At 39.2% G+C, this 19876-nt stretch overlaps 2 protein-coding genes across 4 annotated transcripts in view; one reads left to right on the top strand and one right to left on the bottom strand.

Annotated features, from left to right (window-relative positions):
- LOC131221066 (uncharacterized) overlaps positions 1–19876 on the bottom strand; it is a 105203-nt gene that overhangs the window by 17603 nt on the left and 67724 nt on the right. The gene's annotated exons all lie outside the window — the stretch shown is intronic.
- LOC131221063 (UDP-sugar pyrophosphorylase-like) lies at positions 677–17134 on the top strand. 2 transcript variants are annotated; one of them, XM_058216151.1, is made up of 19 exons: positions 677–758; positions 851–932; positions 2306–2434; positions 3228–3332; positions 3717–3833; positions 4870–5010; positions 5255–5354; positions 5567–5694; positions 5795–5866; positions 5993–6057; positions 6270–6330; positions 6474–6591; positions 7803–7927; positions 8523–8599; positions 11391–11496; positions 11842–11901; positions 13178–13258; positions 15789–16028; positions 16801–17134. In XM_058216151.1, the coding sequence occupies exons 2-19, from the start codon at positions 873–875 to the stop codon at positions 16966–16968; spliced, it is 1953 nt and encodes a 650-aa protein (XP_058072134.1). In that variant the 5' UTR covers positions 677–758; positions 851–872; the 3' UTR covers positions 16969–17134. The 2 variants fall into 2 exon arrangements, with proteins under 2 accessions (XP_058072134.1, XP_058072135.1); XM_058216152.1 differs by lacking the exons at positions 677–758; positions 851–932 and adding an exon at positions 1807–2197.

Below are 19876 nucleotides of genomic sequence, written 5' to 3'. Positions count from 1 at the left end.
ACTTCATTGTGGGGCCCATGTGATGATAATCTCATTTGAGCGGAATCCGGATTGGCAACTCCCCTGCCACACCAGCCTCGTGATGTGTGGTTTTAATCCATTCCATTCATCCATTTTTAAAGATCATTTTAGCACTTGACCCAAAATATGAGAGGGATATAAATCTCAGGTGGACCACACCACAGGATAACAATAGTGATTGGATATCCACAATTAAAATCCTCCTAATGCCCAATGTACTGTTTCTTTGAAATCCAATCTATTGATTAGGTCATAAAGGTCCAGATGAATGGAAAACATTAAAAATATATTGATCCAAAACTTTTATGGCACCCAAAAGTTTTTTAATGGTCAACGCTCATTCAACACTGTGTTCCTGTAGGGGTGCACATTGAACTGTTAGATCCATGTAACCGGATTAAAACCATTGGATCGGTCCGGTTTGGTCCGGTTCTTGGATGCTAACGGTCCGGTTCCGGTTCCGAAATTCCCAAAACCCTTGATTATGGATCGGTTCCGGTTTATGGCCTTGTAGAACCATTGATCCGAACCGTAGAACGAACCGTAGATCCGTGCATTCGTTTAAAAAAAAAAAAAAAAACCCTAAGGTTCTTTAGCGCCCCCCTGCGGCCCTGCCTCTCACCGCTCTCGCCCCTACAAAAAACCCTAAAGTCCCTCTGCCCTCTCTCTCTCTCTCTCTCTCTCTCTCTCTCTCGCCATCCCAGACACCGGCAGCCGTGTGGTGCCCTCCCTTTACGGTCCGTTCCCCCCCCCCCCCCCCTCTCTCTCTCTCAATCTGCATCTCTACCACTAATGTTTCTTTTTCTTTCTCTTTTTTGGGTCGTTGCAGAAACGGGCAGGAGAGGAAGAACATGCTCGAAGGAGATTACTTGATGCAAACACAGGGAGGGGGATTTATCCATCAATCCCAGGTGCAAACACCACCTCTTACCCGTTTAAAATTAGGGTACCCGTTGGGTATATTAATTAACCTATGGATTCATGGGCAACTGTTGAAGATCTGTGTTGAGAATGATGCTTTCACCATGACAGGTTTGCTTGAGTTTTAACTGGGTATTAGGTATATGAATCCTCGCCCGACAGGTGTTTGATAAAATGCCTGTGAAACATGTGTGTTGTCTGTTTCTACACCCATTTGGGCATATGTTAGATAGAATGCCCAATGGTTGTTTGATGAAATGCTCTTGAAGGAACTTGCAGCATGAAAGGCAATTGATTGACAGATATGCGAAAATTGATGTAGCCTAGAACCGTGGAACCAATCTGGAACCGAACCGTTTTTCACGATCCGTTTCCGGTTCGGTTCTAGGGTGCTAACGGTCCGGTTCCGGTTCCAAAAACTGTAGAACCGTTGGGAACGGTTTGGTTCCGGTTTCACCCTAAAACCGGACCAAACCGACCCATGTGCACCCCTAGCAGGAACTTACTCCGAGAGGAAATCCACGTAAAGAAGGGGAAAAAAAAAACGAACGCGGAGTTTACCGGTGTGTTGCAAGGGAAGCGGATTGCGCACTGAGTAAACTCTGTGGGGTCCATTGTGGTTTATGTAATTTATCCTGTCTGTCCATCCATTTTATAAGATAATTTCAGGGCCTTAGCTCAAAACTAAGCATATAAAAGGCTAAAATCGGCCACACCAAAGGAAACAGTGTGAATTGAATTTATACCGCTGAAAATTTCTTGGGGGCCACAGAAGTTTTGGATCAAGATTATATTTGTTTTTTTAACCTTTATCCATGTTTTTTGATCCTTTGAACAGTTTGGATGAAAAATAAACATCACTGTGGGGCCTGGAAAGGTTTCAACGGTGGAAATCATTATTTCCACTGTTTCCTAGGGTATGGTCCACTTGAGATTTTTATAAGCTTCAATTTTACGCTCAACGGCTAAAATTAGATGTAAAAGCAGATGGAAGGTGTGGATAAATCACATAAATTCAGTGGGCCCAACTGAATTTTCTCATTATGACGATCCGATTTCGTGGCCGATACCAAGGGAACATGCAGTTGGTATCTAACCAATGGCGTTTTGCCGCATCAAGGGTACTGAAGCGTTCAATATCTAATCCCCTCACGTTCCTACCTCCAGGAGGCAAGAGGGTCCGCACTCGGTTTCTTCCTGCGCTCCTGTTTCCTTCCCTCCTCTCCTGCGTCCGATGCAACTGACCAATCTATCAGTTAAAATTCTATTCCTTTCACTTCTCAGATCTACTCTCATCTGAAACTCTCTCCAACTTGATTTTTTCTCCTTTCCCTCTCTTTTCCTTTCCGAAATTGAATTCTAGGATGGCGTCGCCGGATCAACGGCTGAGAAGGTCTCCAATCTGAGCATCAATGGCGGATCTTCGGACGGTAGCTGGGCCGCTTCCGCCCCCAATCTCCAAAAGAATCTCGGGATTCTTTCGTCTGAACACGTAAAATCATTCAATCATATATCTCTCTCTGAATTGCTTGAATGTTCAGATCGGTTTCGAATTCAAACTGCTATGCGTTTGGGTAACAGAAGTTCTTTTGATTTGGGTCGATGCTGCGAGATAGGGAATTGAATTAGAGCGCATTTGGTTGCCACATGGAATCGAATTGAATTGCCATCGGTTTGCGAACGGTCTGAAGGCCGGATTCATCACAAAGTTTGGTGGATTGTTTTATATGCAGATAGCTACTCAATCTTCTCCTTTGCCACGTGGATTGGGAATATGAATGTGATTAGATGTTCTAGTATTTTGGAATGGGTTAAAATTAATTGGGGAAGTGACCATGCTTATGGTTGAGGGAGACCTTTTTAGTGCGCTTGGATGGATGTCATAATGGGGATCCTCTTTGGTGGAGATATCATGAAATCAAGCAAAACCTGTTGTTTTTCTTATTGGTCGGCTTTCTAGTGTTCGATATCAACCAAACTCTTTGTTTGATAAGTTATCAACTTATGGCGTCAAATGTACTACTCTGGAAACACATTTAATGTGTAATATATCCTATAACTTATTAAGAAGTATGCTTTTCGTTTTTCAAAAAAAAAAAAAAAATTCATTCATTGTACACATGATTCATGTCACAGAAACCACATCGTTACTAATCACCTCTTTATTCATGCAATATCCACTGATGAGGAAATCATAATTACTTCAAAAGATTCAGGCACCATTCTCAAAAGTTGTACTTGATATCATTCTCATTGCCTTCATTATCTTGATTGTTGATTGCCAGATTGAGCTTGCAAAAATGTTGTTGGCGGAGGGACAAAGTCATCTTTTTACACATTGGCCTGAACAAGGTGTTGATGATGAAGAAAAGAAAAGTTTCTTTGATCAGGTTCATTTTCATGGCAGTTTTTTTTTTTTTTTTGGTTCTTACGAGTACAAGAACCTTGTATTCCATGCATTCTTAGTATATTTTTACAACTCAGCTGCTGTATCTTGGAAAAATTATATGGTCTCTGTCGATTTCCAATTCCAAGCAGCAAAAGTTTAACATCAGTTTCAACTTTTAACTTCCCATTTTCCTCACCCAAACAGTTATTATTATTATTATTATTGAAATTTATCTTTGGAAGCCTTGCTGACTACAAATTTCTGGTAGAAGGCCAAACTGATGTTGATGGGTTTCCGGAAACCTCCATAGCTTTGTACCTGTCAGCAACATTGTTAATACTCTTCACATATCTGCTTGTTGATGTCTAGTAGCTCTTTTCTCTAGGTAACTCGGCTTAATTCAAGCTATCCAGGTGGTTTGGCATCATATATTCGAAATGCTAGGAATCTATTAGCAGATTCAAAAGCAGGGAAAAATCCATTCGACGGCTTTACTCCTTCAGTAAGTGAATCCATTATTTTTGTTTTGAAATCTGTGTTTATTGTACATTTCTGCCAGATTTTTTTTTTTTTCTTCAATTTCACTTTGTTACTCTGAAGCTTTCTTCCTGCATCTGAATATATATTAATTCCACCTGACAATACCAAATGCTGTGGTTATACTCGTGATTACGTGTTGTTGTACAAGGATTTCATCTGAATTTAGGATGCACCATTTTTGCACTGCACTAAATTTTCCTACAATGCTTCGGAGATAATAGAACTGCTGTTTGGGGATCATCCCTTTTCTGTTGATGATTATGCAGCCGTATGTGATGGAAACAAAAAAAAAAAATAACCTATTTTCACAACATGCATGCAAGTGCCAGTAACATTAGACACACATACACACAGACCTACATCACATGCATCCATCAGATACTGTGGTCTTTGGCTCTAGTGACCCAAAAAAAAAAAAAAAGAAGAAGAAAAAAAAGGAGACTGCAATTCATGTATTTCACCGAGTTCATGGGATTTGTGTTGGTAAAGACAGTGACTTCAGCTCAAACTGTTCCACCTCTTAAAAAGTTAGAAAGAAAAAAGAAACAAAAGTGTAGAATTGAGAATGTTGTTTGTTTTTTCTGCCTGAATTTTCACTGAGAACATAAGTAAATTGTTCTTTGTATGGGTAAGAACTCAACGCGTTTTATTGAGATTTTTATTTATTTTCCCGGGGTTTTAAAGGTCAGAGTAGTACTGAAAACTTGACCTGAAACTGGGTCCAGTCTGGTGGCCAAGCCTTTGACCGCTTGATTGGTCCTCTCCTCCTGTAAAGTCAGGTACAAAGTCCAAACTAAAACACTCATCCATCTTCTTCCTTTGCTCATGAACCGTGTCACAGCAGTTGAATACAATCATTTGCTGCTTTTCATGGATATATGTAATCCCCAATATTCAAATTTTAAAGGCATGCTTAAATCTTAACGTATTCATGTTTATTTTGGGAGGCAATGATGCATGAACTTGGATTTTGTGATGCACAAATATTTATCTTGCAGGTCCCATCAGGAGAGGTTCTGACCTTCGGTGATGATAACTTCATTAAGTTTGAAGAGGCTGGCATTAGAGAAGCACGGAATGCTGCATTTGTTGTTGTTGCAGGTGGGCTTGGTGAACGTCTTGGGTACAATGGAATTAAGGTAGAACCTAACAACATAGATGTGTATTTATCTGCCTGATTCTATGGCTCACATTTTCAGGCATAGTAGTTTTTTCCTTTTCTTTTTTTGAACCATCATTTTTATGAGTCCAATTGATTAATTGCACACCTACGCATGTGCATGAATGCATACATGCATAAAACATCAAAAAATGTGAACATGCACAAGGCTTATGGATTAGAGCAATTGTGACAGCTGTAACTGTGCTTGTTGTGTGTTGCAGTTGGCTCTTCCTAAAGAAACAACTACTGGAACGGGTTTCTTACAACACTATATAGAGGCCATTCTAGCTCTACAAGATGCCAGCTGTAAATTAGTACAAGGTTGGTTAATAAAATGGATTTGTCTGTAGTTTATACTGGAAGAAGTTGTTTACCTGTGGGAATGTGTGAATTTATGCCATTCATCAGCATCTCTATGAAGGATGTTTATTGTGAGCCATTCAGTTTGAAAGGCATCTTCATTGTCAAATAAATATAGAAGCATTTCTTTGCTCTACCTTTGTTAATTGATGATGCTTCCCTTCAATTTGTAGGCCCATGTGAGGCACAGATTCCTTTGGTGATAATGACATCCGATGACACACACGCACGTACTTTAGAGCTTCTAGAGTCGAATTCATATTTTGGAATGAAGCCAACACAAGTGAAACTTCTTAAGCAGGTATTGATATGACAAATATGATTTCCAATCTATGAATTTCATCTTGAAATTGTAATTGATGGTTGATGCAATTGACTTTGTTTACTAACACCCATTTCAGGAAAAGGTTGCATGCTTAGATGATAATGATGCCAGGCTTGCAATTGAACCTCAAAACAAATATAAAATTCAGGTCTAGCTCTTATATTGTTGTCTTTCTTGGTTTTGGTTTTGGCTTTGTAGCAAGGCCTCTAAATGTGTGTGTGTGTGTGTGTGTATCTTTTTCTTTCTTTCTCATATTTACTTATGTATTGGATAGACCAAACCTCATGGCCATGGAGATGTGCACTCACTACTCTATTCTAGTGGCCTCCTAAACTCATGGTATGCTTTTGTACTTTAGTATGTTAAATGCAATCAATTTCTTAGTTCAATTTCTTTGTAAGATGTTATGGCTACCAGTCATGGCATTCTGGTGATCTCTCGCTGTATGATTTGCAGTAATCATTTCCTTGAATTTTCTCTCTTAGATATAAATGTTGGTTTCAAACAGGCTTTTGATGTCTTGATTTTTTACATTTTCATGCTCCTCTCAGGCACGATGCAGGTTTGAGATGGGTCTTATTTTTCCAAGATACTAACGGATTACTCTTTAAGGTCTAATAATGTACACATTGTGTGTCTTTTTATTCATATTGGTGGAGGCTGTTGTTGCTTCTGATGTCAAAATTCTGATAAAGTTATTTGCTTCTCCCTCCTTTCTTTTTTCTTTTTTTTTTTTTTTTTCTATGTGGGTTTAGGCCATTCCCGCTTCACTGGGTGTTAGCTCCACCAAAAATTACCATGTAAATTCTCTTGCTGTTCCTCGCAAAGCAAAAGAAGCTATTGGGGGAATAACCAAGCTTACACATTCAGATGGTAAGTGGTCTAGCAACATTCTTCTTTCTCTGAAGATAGATCCTTGGTTTAAGGATGCTGTCCTCATGCCTTTTAGTCCAAGTGCCACCCATAGTTCGATAATCCAGATTCCAGACCCTTGATGTGATGTGCCTCAAAAATCTCCCTTTTGGGATATTTCTAACATCCTGTATTTGGCTGGAAAATGGACTCTTAAGAGAACAAAATATGCAGCAGAAGGTTCACATTTTGGTCTAAAAGACCAAAGACCGGAGGCTGGGATCTTCCAACCTGGAAGATTTTGAGGCATTGTCCTTTGACAGTGGAGGATGTCCATCTTAGAACACCGATCATATAAATTCATTGCTTTTGTCATTTTAATACTTTGCTATCTGTGTCAACTTTCTGATAATGTAAACCCTGTTAGATTTTGGGAAAATAATTATTGATGGACTTTGGTTCTGATTTTCTAGTCAGTTCTATTTTACTCCACTATGCCTCTACAGACTAGTCAATGGTTGAAAATATAGCATGCTTGTCAACATTTATTAAATAAGGCTAAACATTCTTAGTGGAAGATCAAATGGTCAACGATATTATGGTCTGGAAGATTGATAAAAACTTTGAAGGTTGAACCTTTTTAGATCTCTCAAGTGACACTATGCCTAGTTATCTGCAAAGGGACTTGATTTGCTAAGATTATTAGTCCATGGGTTCTTGAGCACTTATAGGGTTGTTCAGGGGATCCATCCGTTGCTGATGCAAATCTTGATACTCTATAGTCCAGACTAGAGATATTTTCTTATATTTTATATTGACCAATTTTAGTAATTTTTAGCTGGCCCCAATTAGTTCGGGTTAGGCATAGATGATAAGGAGTTTTAGCGATTTCTTGTTAATACAGGCAATTAAGTAGCATGAACTGAAGCATGTGCAATTTTTGTTACTTCCAATTGCATATAGACTAGGCTTTAAAGAGACTGCCTTTAGGTATCTGATGCCCTGAGTTGTATCATTGTGGCCAGTCATCTTGTTTACAAGTCTGGCAACATGAATTGCTTCTTATCTCATAAGATTCTTGCAACCAGTCCCAGATTACATGTATAATACATGAGAGTTGTTTCATTTGAAAACAGAGGCTTTAAAACAGTCAATTGCTTCTTTCTCACGTGCCATTTAAGCAATTTGGTTTGTACCTTTTTCACGTCACTGCATACAAATGTTGGCTTCAGGGAGGACGATGGTGATTAATGTGGAGTACAACCAGCTTGATCCTCTACTTAGAGCAACTGGACATCCTGATGGAGATGCGAATTGTGAAACTGGCTATTCTCCTTACCCTGGAAATATAAACCAGGTAAGTTTCTAAACTGGTTCGTGCTTCCTTTGAAATGAAAAGGTAAGACTGATAATTTGGTTCAATCGTGAGAATTCTTGGTTTCAACTTTATGAAACACGATTCACAAACCCGACCTCAAATTTCTGGGAGAAGGCTATGGTAATGATGAATTCATTCTTAAATCTTAACTAACAAGTTATCTGCTTCCAAAGTATTGAAAACCATATTAACAGTGACTCTGCTTATTTTAACAATGACATCGTCTTTGTGAGGGAGGATAGCCTTTATCATAGCCAAAGGCCTTGGTCTTCGACCTCATATAATGACATGTCCTTAAGGAGACCCTTCAATAAGTATTTTCATGTTTCACTTTTCTTTTACATAATATTCATCGTGACCTTGAAATAGGGCTGGCAATGGGCCGGGCCTGGGGTTGCCTTGGCCCGGATTTTGAACTGTTTCAGGCCGGGCCTATTCAAAATTCTGATTTTGCAGGCCCGAACCCATCCCATTGACACCCCTACCTTGAAACCATTGTTTCAAAAAAAAAAAAAAACATTGTGACCTTGAAACAGGTGGAACTTACTTGTATGTTTACATTTTTTTTGCACAGTTGATTTTGGAACTCGACTCATACATCAAAGAGCTCACAAAAACACATGGTGCCATTACAGAGTTTGTTAATCCTAAGTATGGCCTCCTCTCTATATGGTTTGGTCATTATGCATTATATTCATTTCCCTTTCTATCATAAATATGGTCATGAAGTGTACCGAGGCATGCTCCTATTTTATAATCTAATTTCTTAATCATGCTTACTGTTGGCAAATCTTTTGTCATAGTATATCTTTTCATGCTCATAGTTCAAACGATGATATCATGTTAACATACAAAAAAAAAAAAAAAAAAAGAAAAAAAAAAAAAAAAGAAAAAAGAAAAAAGAAAAGAAAAGAGAACAATTGCCGAAATGGTTATAAACTATAAGTTTAGGTAGAGTTTTGATGCTTAGTTGCAAGAACCTTCTGCCTAGGTGCCACTCCTAGTTCGTGCTTGTGATCCCGCAACCACTTTTGCATTGCAGTTGTTTATACTTGATAACAATTTGAAACAGATGCTTCCTTGTGCCCACTCTTGAATTTGTTGCCACTTCTCACTCCTTTGGGCTTTTGGATTTGGGCAACCATAGTTTGTCAACTCCTTATGCATGAGAGCCAATGCACTTTTGAACAAGTAGTCATATGGATATATGACCGTTAGACCATGGATTGATGTCTTTAGTAGAGAGGTGGAAATTCTTGTCAATGACACTTTACAGTCTTGGTGCATATGACGTGTATATTTATCCTTGCACATGCGTGACATTTTTCAATGTGCCATGTGTGCAACTGTCCAAGTTCAAGCATCCCACGTGCGTATGTGCCACCATCAATCTTCAAGTACGAGGCTCCTAGAAGGGGAGAAAGGTGAACATATTTCAATAGCTAGGGGCGTGAAGTGGATCAAAGACATGAAGGGGCATGTTGGAATGATGATTGGGGTGGCGTTTAGGGATGCGGCGAGGACTACTATGCACTATTGAAGCTTATGGAAGAAAGTGCTGCTTGGAAGAAATTAGCCAAGCTCCAGAAGAAGGCTCTTCGAAACCCTGAAGGGCGTAGAGAGCTAGCAAGACTTGAATGTTTGATTAATTACGAGGTTGGGGTCTACTCATGCAACAACAAGAAGGGCAAAAAGCGGAGGTTGGTGTCCCAATGAAGATCCTCAGTTGGAATGTTAGAGAGCTGGGTTGTGAGGAGAAGTGTAGGAAGTGAAGGATGTATGTTTCAAATTGAAGGCTCAAATCGTCACCCGCCAGGAAACTAAGCTCCAGGTATTTGACCAGCCGGTGTTGGATTCGGTGTGGGAAGTCGGTAGTAAAGATTGGGTTACGTTAGACGCGCCGAAGGAACTACTAGCTTGCCCCTAGGGGCTAATATTTTATTTGTGACATGCTTTTCTTATTGTGTGGGGGTGGTTATTGGATGCCTCTATGTCTTGGTAGGGGGTTTGCTTTTTCACTTGGGAATAGGGAGAGGATCCGTTGTTGGGAGGATATGTGTGGATCCGAGAAAGCTCGCTTAGGTCAGAATTCCCCAATGTAGCTAGCTTGCCCCTAGAGGGTAATATTTTATTTGTGAGATGTTTCTCTTATTGTGTGGGGTGGTTATTTGGATGCCTCTATGCTGGAGGAATTTGCGGGATAAGGAAGTGGAGGAGTCAGTGAGGCTTCTAAGAATGCTTCAATGCTGTCTTCCAGTCTCAAGGGAAAAGGATTGTGGTGCGAAAAAAATGACGGGTTAGGAAGGTTTTCAATGCTTCTACATCATGATTCAAAAGTGTCCTAGGGATGACTAGAAAGTTCTCACGACCAAGGTGTAGCCCTATGTGGCCCCTCCCAGAGTGGCGACATTTGTGAGGCTTGTGGTGAGAAAAAGGTTCCCACTGTTGATAGTTTGCAAAAGTGGTCAATGGTGCTTCCTATAATATGTGTTATGTGTATGGGGAATGAAGAATCAATTAACCATTGTTCATTCATTTCCTCTTTGCTTGGAAGGCTTGGGAGGGTTTCCTTGGTTTCTTTAAAATGGAGTTGGTTTTCTCTTGGTCCATTGAAGACTACCTTCCGGCTTGGTATGCCGAAGGTGTAGGAAAGGTTGAGAGAGTGGTTTGGTGGATGGTTTGCTTGGCTGTCCTTCGGGGTTTATGGAGGGAAAGAAATAGCCAATGTTTTCAACACAAAAGTGGGTTAATAGGGGATGTGTTTAAGAGGGAGAAGATTGAAGTGTTGGGATGGGCATTATGTATGAAAATTTGTGATCATATTTTTTTGAATAGGATGTTTTTCTGCATAGTTTTTTGTCGTTTTAGCTTTTCAATAAAATTTAGTTATCTTTCCAAAAAATTTTAAAAAACTGGCACGTGTTAATTTGCACGTGTTAGATGTGCAAATTTCCCCGCGTGTACCACAATCTATTCTGTCCATGATCTAGGATGTTTGACAAACAAGAGATGATCAACTAGTCAGCGACAACATATCCATGACCAGCTAGAGTTGACAGCATGCCATGGATTGCTAGTCGTGCCACAACTTTGCCCAAATCCAAACAGGCCCTTTGTGCATCTAAGTTCACATATGTATCACCAAATGGTGTTGGGTGTGACTCCCGAACCTGTAACGCGTGATTTGCATTTCAGGCTTTGCAGGTATGGGATTATGTTGCTTTTTTCTGCCACAAGCATATATTTTTGGCAATTTTTAGTACTAGCCTATAATTACAGGATTGTGCACTAGGAGCTTCCAAACGCACTCTCAAATATTAGATCAACATAGATTGCCCAAACGCATTAATTCAAGCAGGATGGCAATAGAGCTATGTCAACTTTGATTATTATTGACATTGTACTGACTAGTGTGTTTTTTTTTCCCCTTCCCTCGCTGCAGGTACAAAGATTCTACAAAGACAACCTTTAAGTCCTCAACCCGATTGGAATGTATGATGCAAGATTATCCAAAAACACTGCCGCCATCGGCTAGAGTTGGATTTACAGTAAGAAAAATCTGCTCAATATTGTCTTCTGTCATTTGCACTAATCCCTTTCTTCTCTCTCTTATCAACTGAAATGATAACTTTGATGTGTTATAGGGTTGCCGTTTGGGTTAGAGTGGCAAATGGAACCAACATTCAGCGTGCTTCCATTTTCCCACGTTTTCCATCCCAAATTGCAAGTGATGTATGTAGAGTCCTGAACATATTTCAGTTGCAATTTGGCACCAGTTGCATGTTGGTGTTGGGAAATAAGAACTTCCAAGCATAGCCTAAAGTTAATTTGCAATTTTTCTTGCATACAAATATGGAAATATTTCACAAACAGCTGCTAATTTTCTCCCTTAGGTGATGGATACTTGGCTTGCATATGCCCCTGTGAAGAACAACCCTGAAGATGCTGCTAAGGTACATATTTCTCCTTTAAAATTTACAAGTTTCAATTAGTTTCAACACATGAATGGAATAGGTCTACTGTCAATGTTCAAAATTTCTCAGAGTGCTACAGAAGTGTGGATTTAGTAGCTAGTTTAGATGTTGCTTTTGTCATGTTCCTAGGGAAGCTAATGTGATCACCTATTCGCTAGCCAAAGTCATGATCTTTTCTTTGTAATAGATCTGTATGACCGCTATCTTGATGGATTGTTGATGATTCCTGGTTCTTTGTATCCTTTCTGTCCATTTGATAAAATGTTCTGTTCGGCATCCCCTCTCCAACCAGTGTTATCAGAATCGTACGATTCACGATACAATTCTTATCGTATTGTATGGGTGTACAATTTGAATCGTACACCCAAATCGTAAATACTAAATAATCATATTGAATCATATGAATCATACGATAATCGTAGATTGCATAAATGGGCCCAAAAATTACTTAAAAAATCAAAATTTTCTTTCTTTGTACCTTTTGCTCGTAAAACATGAAAAAAGCACTCCCTCATATGAATCGTATGATAATCGTAGATTGCATAAATGGGCCCAAAAATTACTTAAAAAATCAAAATTTTCTTCTTTCTTTGTACCTTTTGCTCGTAAAACATGAAAAAGGCACTCGGGTGTATAGCTCACCTTTTTGTTCTTTTCTTTTTTCTTTCTTCTTTTTTACACACGCACACAAACCACCACCACGCCACACGCACACACACGCATCACACTAGTGGGATTTCACCACCTATGGGTACTCGAACCCTTGACCAGGTGTTGAAACTCCTGAGAGTCTTCCACCGGAGCAAGAATAAAGACCCATCCATTTTTTCTAACATGATTCTGCACTCAAGAAAGGTACGAAAGAAAAAAAATATTAATGGACTAGTATGTTTTTTAAGGTAAATTTTTTGAAAGACAACAAAACAAAACAAAGGAAAAAGATGTGCATACTATATATATTGTCTTAATTGGTAATATCATGACATGTATTGCTTCTTTGGTACATGATGATGGGAAATGGATGATTAATGAGTTTTTAATCTTTTCTAACTTACTTATATTTTTTCATAAACGATTTGTGATTCAATACAATTCAAACCCTTTTACGATTTGCGACAAGATAACGATTTTGAAAACATTGTCTCCAACTAATTAATCTCGAAACTTTTTATCTCTTTTCTCATTCAGCTTAAGGTTTGTGTAGTCAGTTCAATGGTCATCATGGGTCCAACCATTTGCTTTCATTCAATTGCAGGTACCAAAGGGGAATCCATACCATAGCGCAACTTCTGGAGAAATGGCTATCTACAGGGCAAACAGCCTCATTCTTAGAAAGGTATTTCTTTTAGTCTTATTAGAAAGTACGGAATGGAAGTCTTATGTGATGCTTTTTTGTAGTCTCGAAGTAGAGGATATTCATTCAACTAAAGTTTTAGGGCAAAATAAATCCCTAATAAATAGTAAAGGATTTTTGGATTGTGAAATCAACATCTTCCTATGCCTTTTTTTTTTCATTATATTAGTCTTGTTGTTTAGTTACATGTCTCTTATTTGTAGAAAGAGGTATAATAACCTACAACTAGGTGTAGGTTATCGTCACCTATACTGCAGTTCTACAAGCATTTTCCTGTTGAAATATATGACATGTTGAAGGTCAAATTGGAAATTAAAAAAAAATAATCCGAAAGGCATAAAAAACAGATGTTGTAGTCACAACAGGCTTTAGGTAATCAGTTCTCTTGTAAAAATTGCCTGTAACACTTATAAAAAGGTGATGTTCTTTACTTTAAGATATCATTCAGTCAAGCTATCACGTCTTCTACACTCAAGATTTTCTAATGCAGTGTGGTGCCCAAGCTCTTTTAACGATACATTTTTCATGTCTTCTTGTCTCTAGTTTGTTTTAAGAGAGGAAGTATTCAACCATCTTCATCTGAATTATTACATGGCTTCAGCTGCTCACATCTGATATGAAGCGAAAAGCTCTCTAATGCCTAGTTTTCTTGTGCTTTCTTCTACTGTTTGCGTTGGTGGAATCCTTTTTTCTACCCTAGAAATGGAATTGTTTTCCTTAGATGTGATGTTCTGCACCGTTTGTGAAAACAATGTCAGCTTTGGACGTCAATTTCAATTTCCACGGTTTTCCTCGGAAAAGGGCATATCCATTTCCTTGGAAAAAAAAAACTGGGAAATGGAGATTCCACGTTTTCTGAGTGACAACTCTCACTTTTGAACAATAACCTTTCCACATTTGCATGCAGGGAGATCATGTGTGCCAAGACAAACCGGATTAGTTGGATTCTTTTCCACAGATTTCTATTTCCACATATTTCCTTGGATATGTCATTTTCCTTCCAAATCTAATGCGGTAAACTAGGGGACTCATTCAGTTCATGTCGACATGACATTTGCACTTGCTTGGGAAGCGGAGGATGCCGGAATAAACTGTTTGCCTTTGTCTTTGCCACCTCAACAATGGTGTAAAACCGTTTCTCGAATAAGTCAAACTTTTCTTCCATTGTGATGTTTAGATGGTAAAATTAGAGGGAAAAGAGGTTTCCCTTTGTGGGATTGCGATCCAAACAATGGAAAATGCAAAGGGAAATGATCCTAAACTTTTCTTTAGCAAAACAAACAAGTGCAAATGGTTTCCTTCCTTGAGTGCTAAAGTCAGTTCACAATCTGCTTGAGTCACAATTTGCTTTCCCTTGCCTTCCCCTAGTTTATCCCCAATCTGAACCTGTATTTTTTGGATCCCACCATTGAAACAGGAATATAACGCATGTTTTGACATATTTATCTTTCTTAGATGTCTTTAAGCACTTCGTTTAAAAAAAAAAAAAAATTCATTAATAGCCATGCTCCGCTTGGATTGTGAATACTTATTTTAATGAAGAGGAATGATAGAAAATAAAAATGTTTCCTAACATTCATAATTAGGAAATAGCCCCTGAATTGCACCCACACTTCTTTTCAAGTCCAGCTTCAAAGTAATTTAACTGCAATTTGGAGCCTGGGCTCTCAATATGCATACTATGACACTTGTGATTGGTTGCTTTCCACTTCATTATAATTGTATTTACAATTCAATTTGACGGTGCTACAAAAATGCACCAACCCTGTAGTATGAATTATTAATATTTAACGAGGTCCTTTGCTTCCACATATGGATGATATGAGAGACTTCTTTACTAAATCCAGTTTATGAAGAAATGATTTAGTAAAGCTCTTAAGGTTCTGCAATGGAGACTCAATCTTGAGTCCTGACTCCTTTGGGTTTCGTATCCAAAAAAGAAATGAAGTTCTGAGAAGGTGGGCATGTTGTTTCAAACAAAGCATTCCTGATCAAGATTTAAAGTATCGTCCAAAACCAGTAGATATTGCCCGATACATACTGGTATTGCCCATGAATGATACAGCTGTATTTGGTCCATATCAGCTTGAAACAGCTCAATACAGGGGTGATGCAGGGCAATACAGGGCCGTGTCCGTGGTGAATGATATGATACCCAATACACTGATTTAAAACTTTGTCCTTGTTGGAGGCCGAAATGCCTTAAAAGGCTGACTTTTCTTATAGGCTCCATTTCATAAATAACCTGGGGTTGGTTTCAGCCTGGATTTTGAAACTGGCCCTATTCAAAATTATTGATTTTGCTTGGCCCAGATCCACTCCATTGATATCCCTGTTTCCGTCTTCCAGAGGAAATGAAATGGTTAGGGATATCCTATCCAGTTTGTTTGGTGCCGCCCAACATCCAAACAGGCCCTAAACTATACAGGGACTGGAATGTTCTATTTTCCCACTTTAATCCGCCGCCGAGAAGCTTAGAATGTCTAACTCATTCTCCATGTTTCTTTACCAGTCTGGGGTCAACGTGGCCGATCCAGTACTCCAGGTGTTCAATGGACAAGAAGTGGAAGTGTGGCCTCGTATCACGTGGAAGCCAAAATGGGGATTGACGTTCACAGACGTGAGGAAAAAAGTAAGTGGTGGCTGCTCTATCTCCCAGAGGTCTACCATGGTCATCAAGGGCCAAAATGTGTTTCTCGAGAATCTCTCATTGGATGGGGCGCTTGTAATCAACGCGGCTGAAGCATCGGAGGTATTCATCATGACTAACACTCCAAAAATCATTTCTGATTATAAAATGGCATCGGATTGTAAGTGCTAAGGCTCTGTTTGGTTGACGCTTAAAAATGGGTTCATCTCATTTTTCTTAACAGTCTTAATGTATTAGAGATTTTGGTAAGGATTAACAATAATCTTGATAACCCATAATTTATATTGTTAACTAGATGAAATCATTTTTTAAGTGGCAACCAAACAGGGCCTAAAGTTTTTCTTTCTTTTTCATCTTAAGAAAATGTGAATATAAAAGTTCTGGAAAAAAAAAAAAAAGATACAGGAAATGGAGGAATAAGATTTGCCGAAGAGTAAAAGCTTACTTGCAAGACATTCACCTAGTGGGGGCCTTCAATATATGCACCATGATCTAAAATCAGGGTAGTCTGGCCATCAATGCAGCCACACATGTACGTTGTTTGCAGAACATTGGTCAATTATTCTAGACATCAATTTCTTCATGAACGTGTGGCCCTCCTGATTTCTGGTCCATTCTAATTTTTGATCCACAGCACATTCTCGTGCACGTATTCCACATTGAGTAGTCATCCCATTTCAGATTGCCAGTTGAACCATATTCTAACATCCCGCTAATGAGGCTTGGTCATTTCCAACAATCCATGCCATTTTTTCAAGGTTTTTTTTTTTCCCCCTTCTTATCATCGTCCTACAAGCCATAAGATCAGCCCTAACTTTAAAAATATCGACCAAATCATTGGATTGTTGTCCATCCTGCAATTTTCTTTTTACAGGTGAAAGTTGGTGGTTCAGTTCAAAACAAGGGGTGGATCATTGAGCCTGTCGATCACAAAGACACCTCTTTGCCAGAGGAAATCCGGACGAGGGGTTTCAGAATTGAAAAGGTGGACCAGTTGGAGATGAACTATACCGAACCAGGTAAGTTCTGCTTCAAGTCCTGAACTTGAGTGTTTTCCCGTTTTGATCGGTCCCATGTCTCCGGCATTTCAATTTGATTCAATGTTGATAGGTTAGTTTCTACAGCGAGTGGTCTATTCATCACTAGAAAATAAAAATGTTGTCTACTTGACTATAGTGTCTAATAAAAGCTCTCTCTCTCTCTCTCTCTCTCTCTCTCTCTCTCTCTCTCTCTCTCTCTCCCTCCCTCCTTGAATCAGCACAACGAACCCACCTTTGGTGATCCAATTGTTCATATGGTGGGTCCCATGGTGGATGGACCATATCCCCCATCAGATTATCCTAACCATCCCACCTGTACCTATTCAGTGTAGGTAGATATGATTGTCAATTTCCTTCTAATGATGGCTAGGTCACCTGATAATGGACATGTGAAGGATGTCCCACCGCATGATGGGGGCCCCCTGGGGCTGACAAGATTATTTGTTAGATCATGAAGGGGTGGATCTTACCTGCACTAGGGATAATGTTCCTAATCCATCCATTGACCAGGTGACTGCACATTCAGGAAGAAATAGACACTGCGGAGAATGAAAACGCATGGTCGAAATACAAGATGCATATGTTGCCCTAAGCCTAACCGATGATTGAAATGACAAATTGTAGAATGTAGGGGCCAAGCTAGGCCGAGCTCAGTCGAAGGAAAATGGACTGAGCTCTAGATGGGCCCAAAAGTTGATTGGGCCTGACATGCACGCCCAAGACAGCCCATGGGATTGAAATCTTGAATTTGTAATACTTGATTTAGCTCTGTTTCGCAGCATTGATTTTCAAAATTCTGGATTTCAGATGGTGTTTGGGAGCTAGATTTTGACTTTGGGATTTCTGAAATTATTTTATAATATATCGATAGGATAATGTGATGGATTAAATGCTTTAAAATATTTTTAAAATGACATATGTGTGCAGTGTATGGCGTCCATTGCATTGTGCCCATTGTAAGATAGCCTTGGCTAAAAAAATAAGTTAATTCAAAGCTTTTTGTGGCCGACAAAAGTGGGGCCATTGATTTCATAAATGAAATAAATTTGTATTTCTTTTGGGTGGTGGTTAATTTTTTTTCATGGTGTGACCTACATAATAATTACGTAGGTTTAATTTTTGTCGCATTCCATGATCATGGAATGAATGAATTGGAATATTTTAAAGGAAGAGGAGATGGTAGTAATGGCAATTGGTGATGATCCCAAAATCCTTTACCATGCAGGCTAAGGGCCACCTCTGGAACTGAAAAAAGGGTAAAAATCTGAATTTCGAACCACCCTAAAATTGAAATTTGCAAAAATTACTCTAATTTAAAATTTTTTGAATTTCAATTCTTCCCCAAAATCCTGGATTTATGGGTGCCAAATATGAAATAGCCTCCATTTATGTTGACCGAGCGAATGACACCACTGGCTTCTAAAAATAGTAGGTGCTTCCATTGGCTACTGAATACTCTACAAGCTATGGGGCCCATCAGTTGTACATTTAAAATCCACTCCATACATCAGGTCTTATACACAGTTCTAGTTCCTTCGAATAAAAATCAGCCAGATGGCAACTCAAGTGGGCCACACCAAGGAGAACAATGGGGTTAGGTTACCAGCCGTAGGTTGGGTGAGCTGAACATGGTGTATATCTTTCATCAAACCCCTTAATGAGGTGTAACTCTCCGAGATGAACCGACTGAAGATACCAAAATCAGCCTCATTCAAAGCTTAAGCTAGCCACACATGTGAAGTTAAATGTTTTGTGAGCAAGTTTACATTGTTTCGATTGGTGTGGCCCACTGGAATTATTTTAATCAGGTTGATTTAATGCATGTTCGGTTCAAATAATGATTCCCACAAGATTGATGGAGTGGATTTATACACAGAACATGACAGACAGCACCAGATTTATGCAGACCCTGAGGCCCTGTCAGAAGGTAACTACGCCACTAAAAAAACAGAAGCTATGTTGGACCTAACTTGTAATGTTTTGCGTGATCTAATCCAGAATAAGGCTGGTGGTTTTTTTTTTTTTTTTTTTTTGTTTTTTTTAGGGGAAACGGATTGGCTACTCCCCCTCAGCTAGCCAATGGCTAGTGGTCGGTGCTATGTGCACCCCAACATGATGTATTTGTCTCATCCATGCCGTCCATTCATATTTTTAGATATTTTTATGTTATGAAACCAAAACTAAGGTAGATAGAAATGTTAAGTGCGCCACACTGTTGATTGAACTCTCACCATTAAAAACTTCATAAGGCTACGAAAGTTTTAGATCAAGCTGATATTTGTTTTTTGCCTTCATCCAGTCTTTTATGACCTAATCTACAGGTTGGATGTCAAGTAAACATTACAGTGGGCCCTAGCCCTAGGAGGCTTTTAACTGTAGAAGTTCAATCACTACTGTTTTCCCATAGTGTGGTCCGCCTGAGATTTTAATCTTCCTCATTTACGGTATAAATGATTAAATTGATGTATAAAAATGGATGGACGGTGTGGATAAAACACATAAATCATGGTGGGGCCCACTTAGCACTGACCACTAACCGAGTCCTTTTTTAGGGTGGGCATCCGTGTACTCTATTTCCAACTGTATGGTCTACCTAAATTAACAGATGAGGTTTTTTTTTTTTAACACCCATGTCTAAAATTAGGAGATGCAACTAGTGATCGGATTGGATTTTAAAAACACGTGGTTGTCCCACCACATGCGACTGGCCTCTTCGCTGTGATGGACCTTTGGGATGGGAGCGGATTCGGTCAGGCCTGGTGTTGCTGTCCTCGGTCAGACGTGGACGTGGTCCACCTTCATGTATGTATCGTATATACATTCCGTCCATGGGTTTTTCCATCTCATTTTAGGGCATGATCTCAAAAATGAAGCAGGCATGATCCCAAAAATGAAGCAGATCCAAATTTC

This window comes from Magnolia sinica, chromosome 12, assembly GCF_029962835.1.
Source record: "Magnolia sinica isolate HGM2019 chromosome 12, MsV1, whole genome shotgun sequence".
Classification (NCBI taxonomy): Eukaryota; Viridiplantae; Streptophyta; class Magnoliopsida; order Magnoliales; family Magnoliaceae; genus Magnolia; species Magnolia sinica.
The sequence above is the reverse complement of the archived record's forward strand: the minus strand, read 5'-3'. Positions and strand labels throughout refer to the sequence as shown.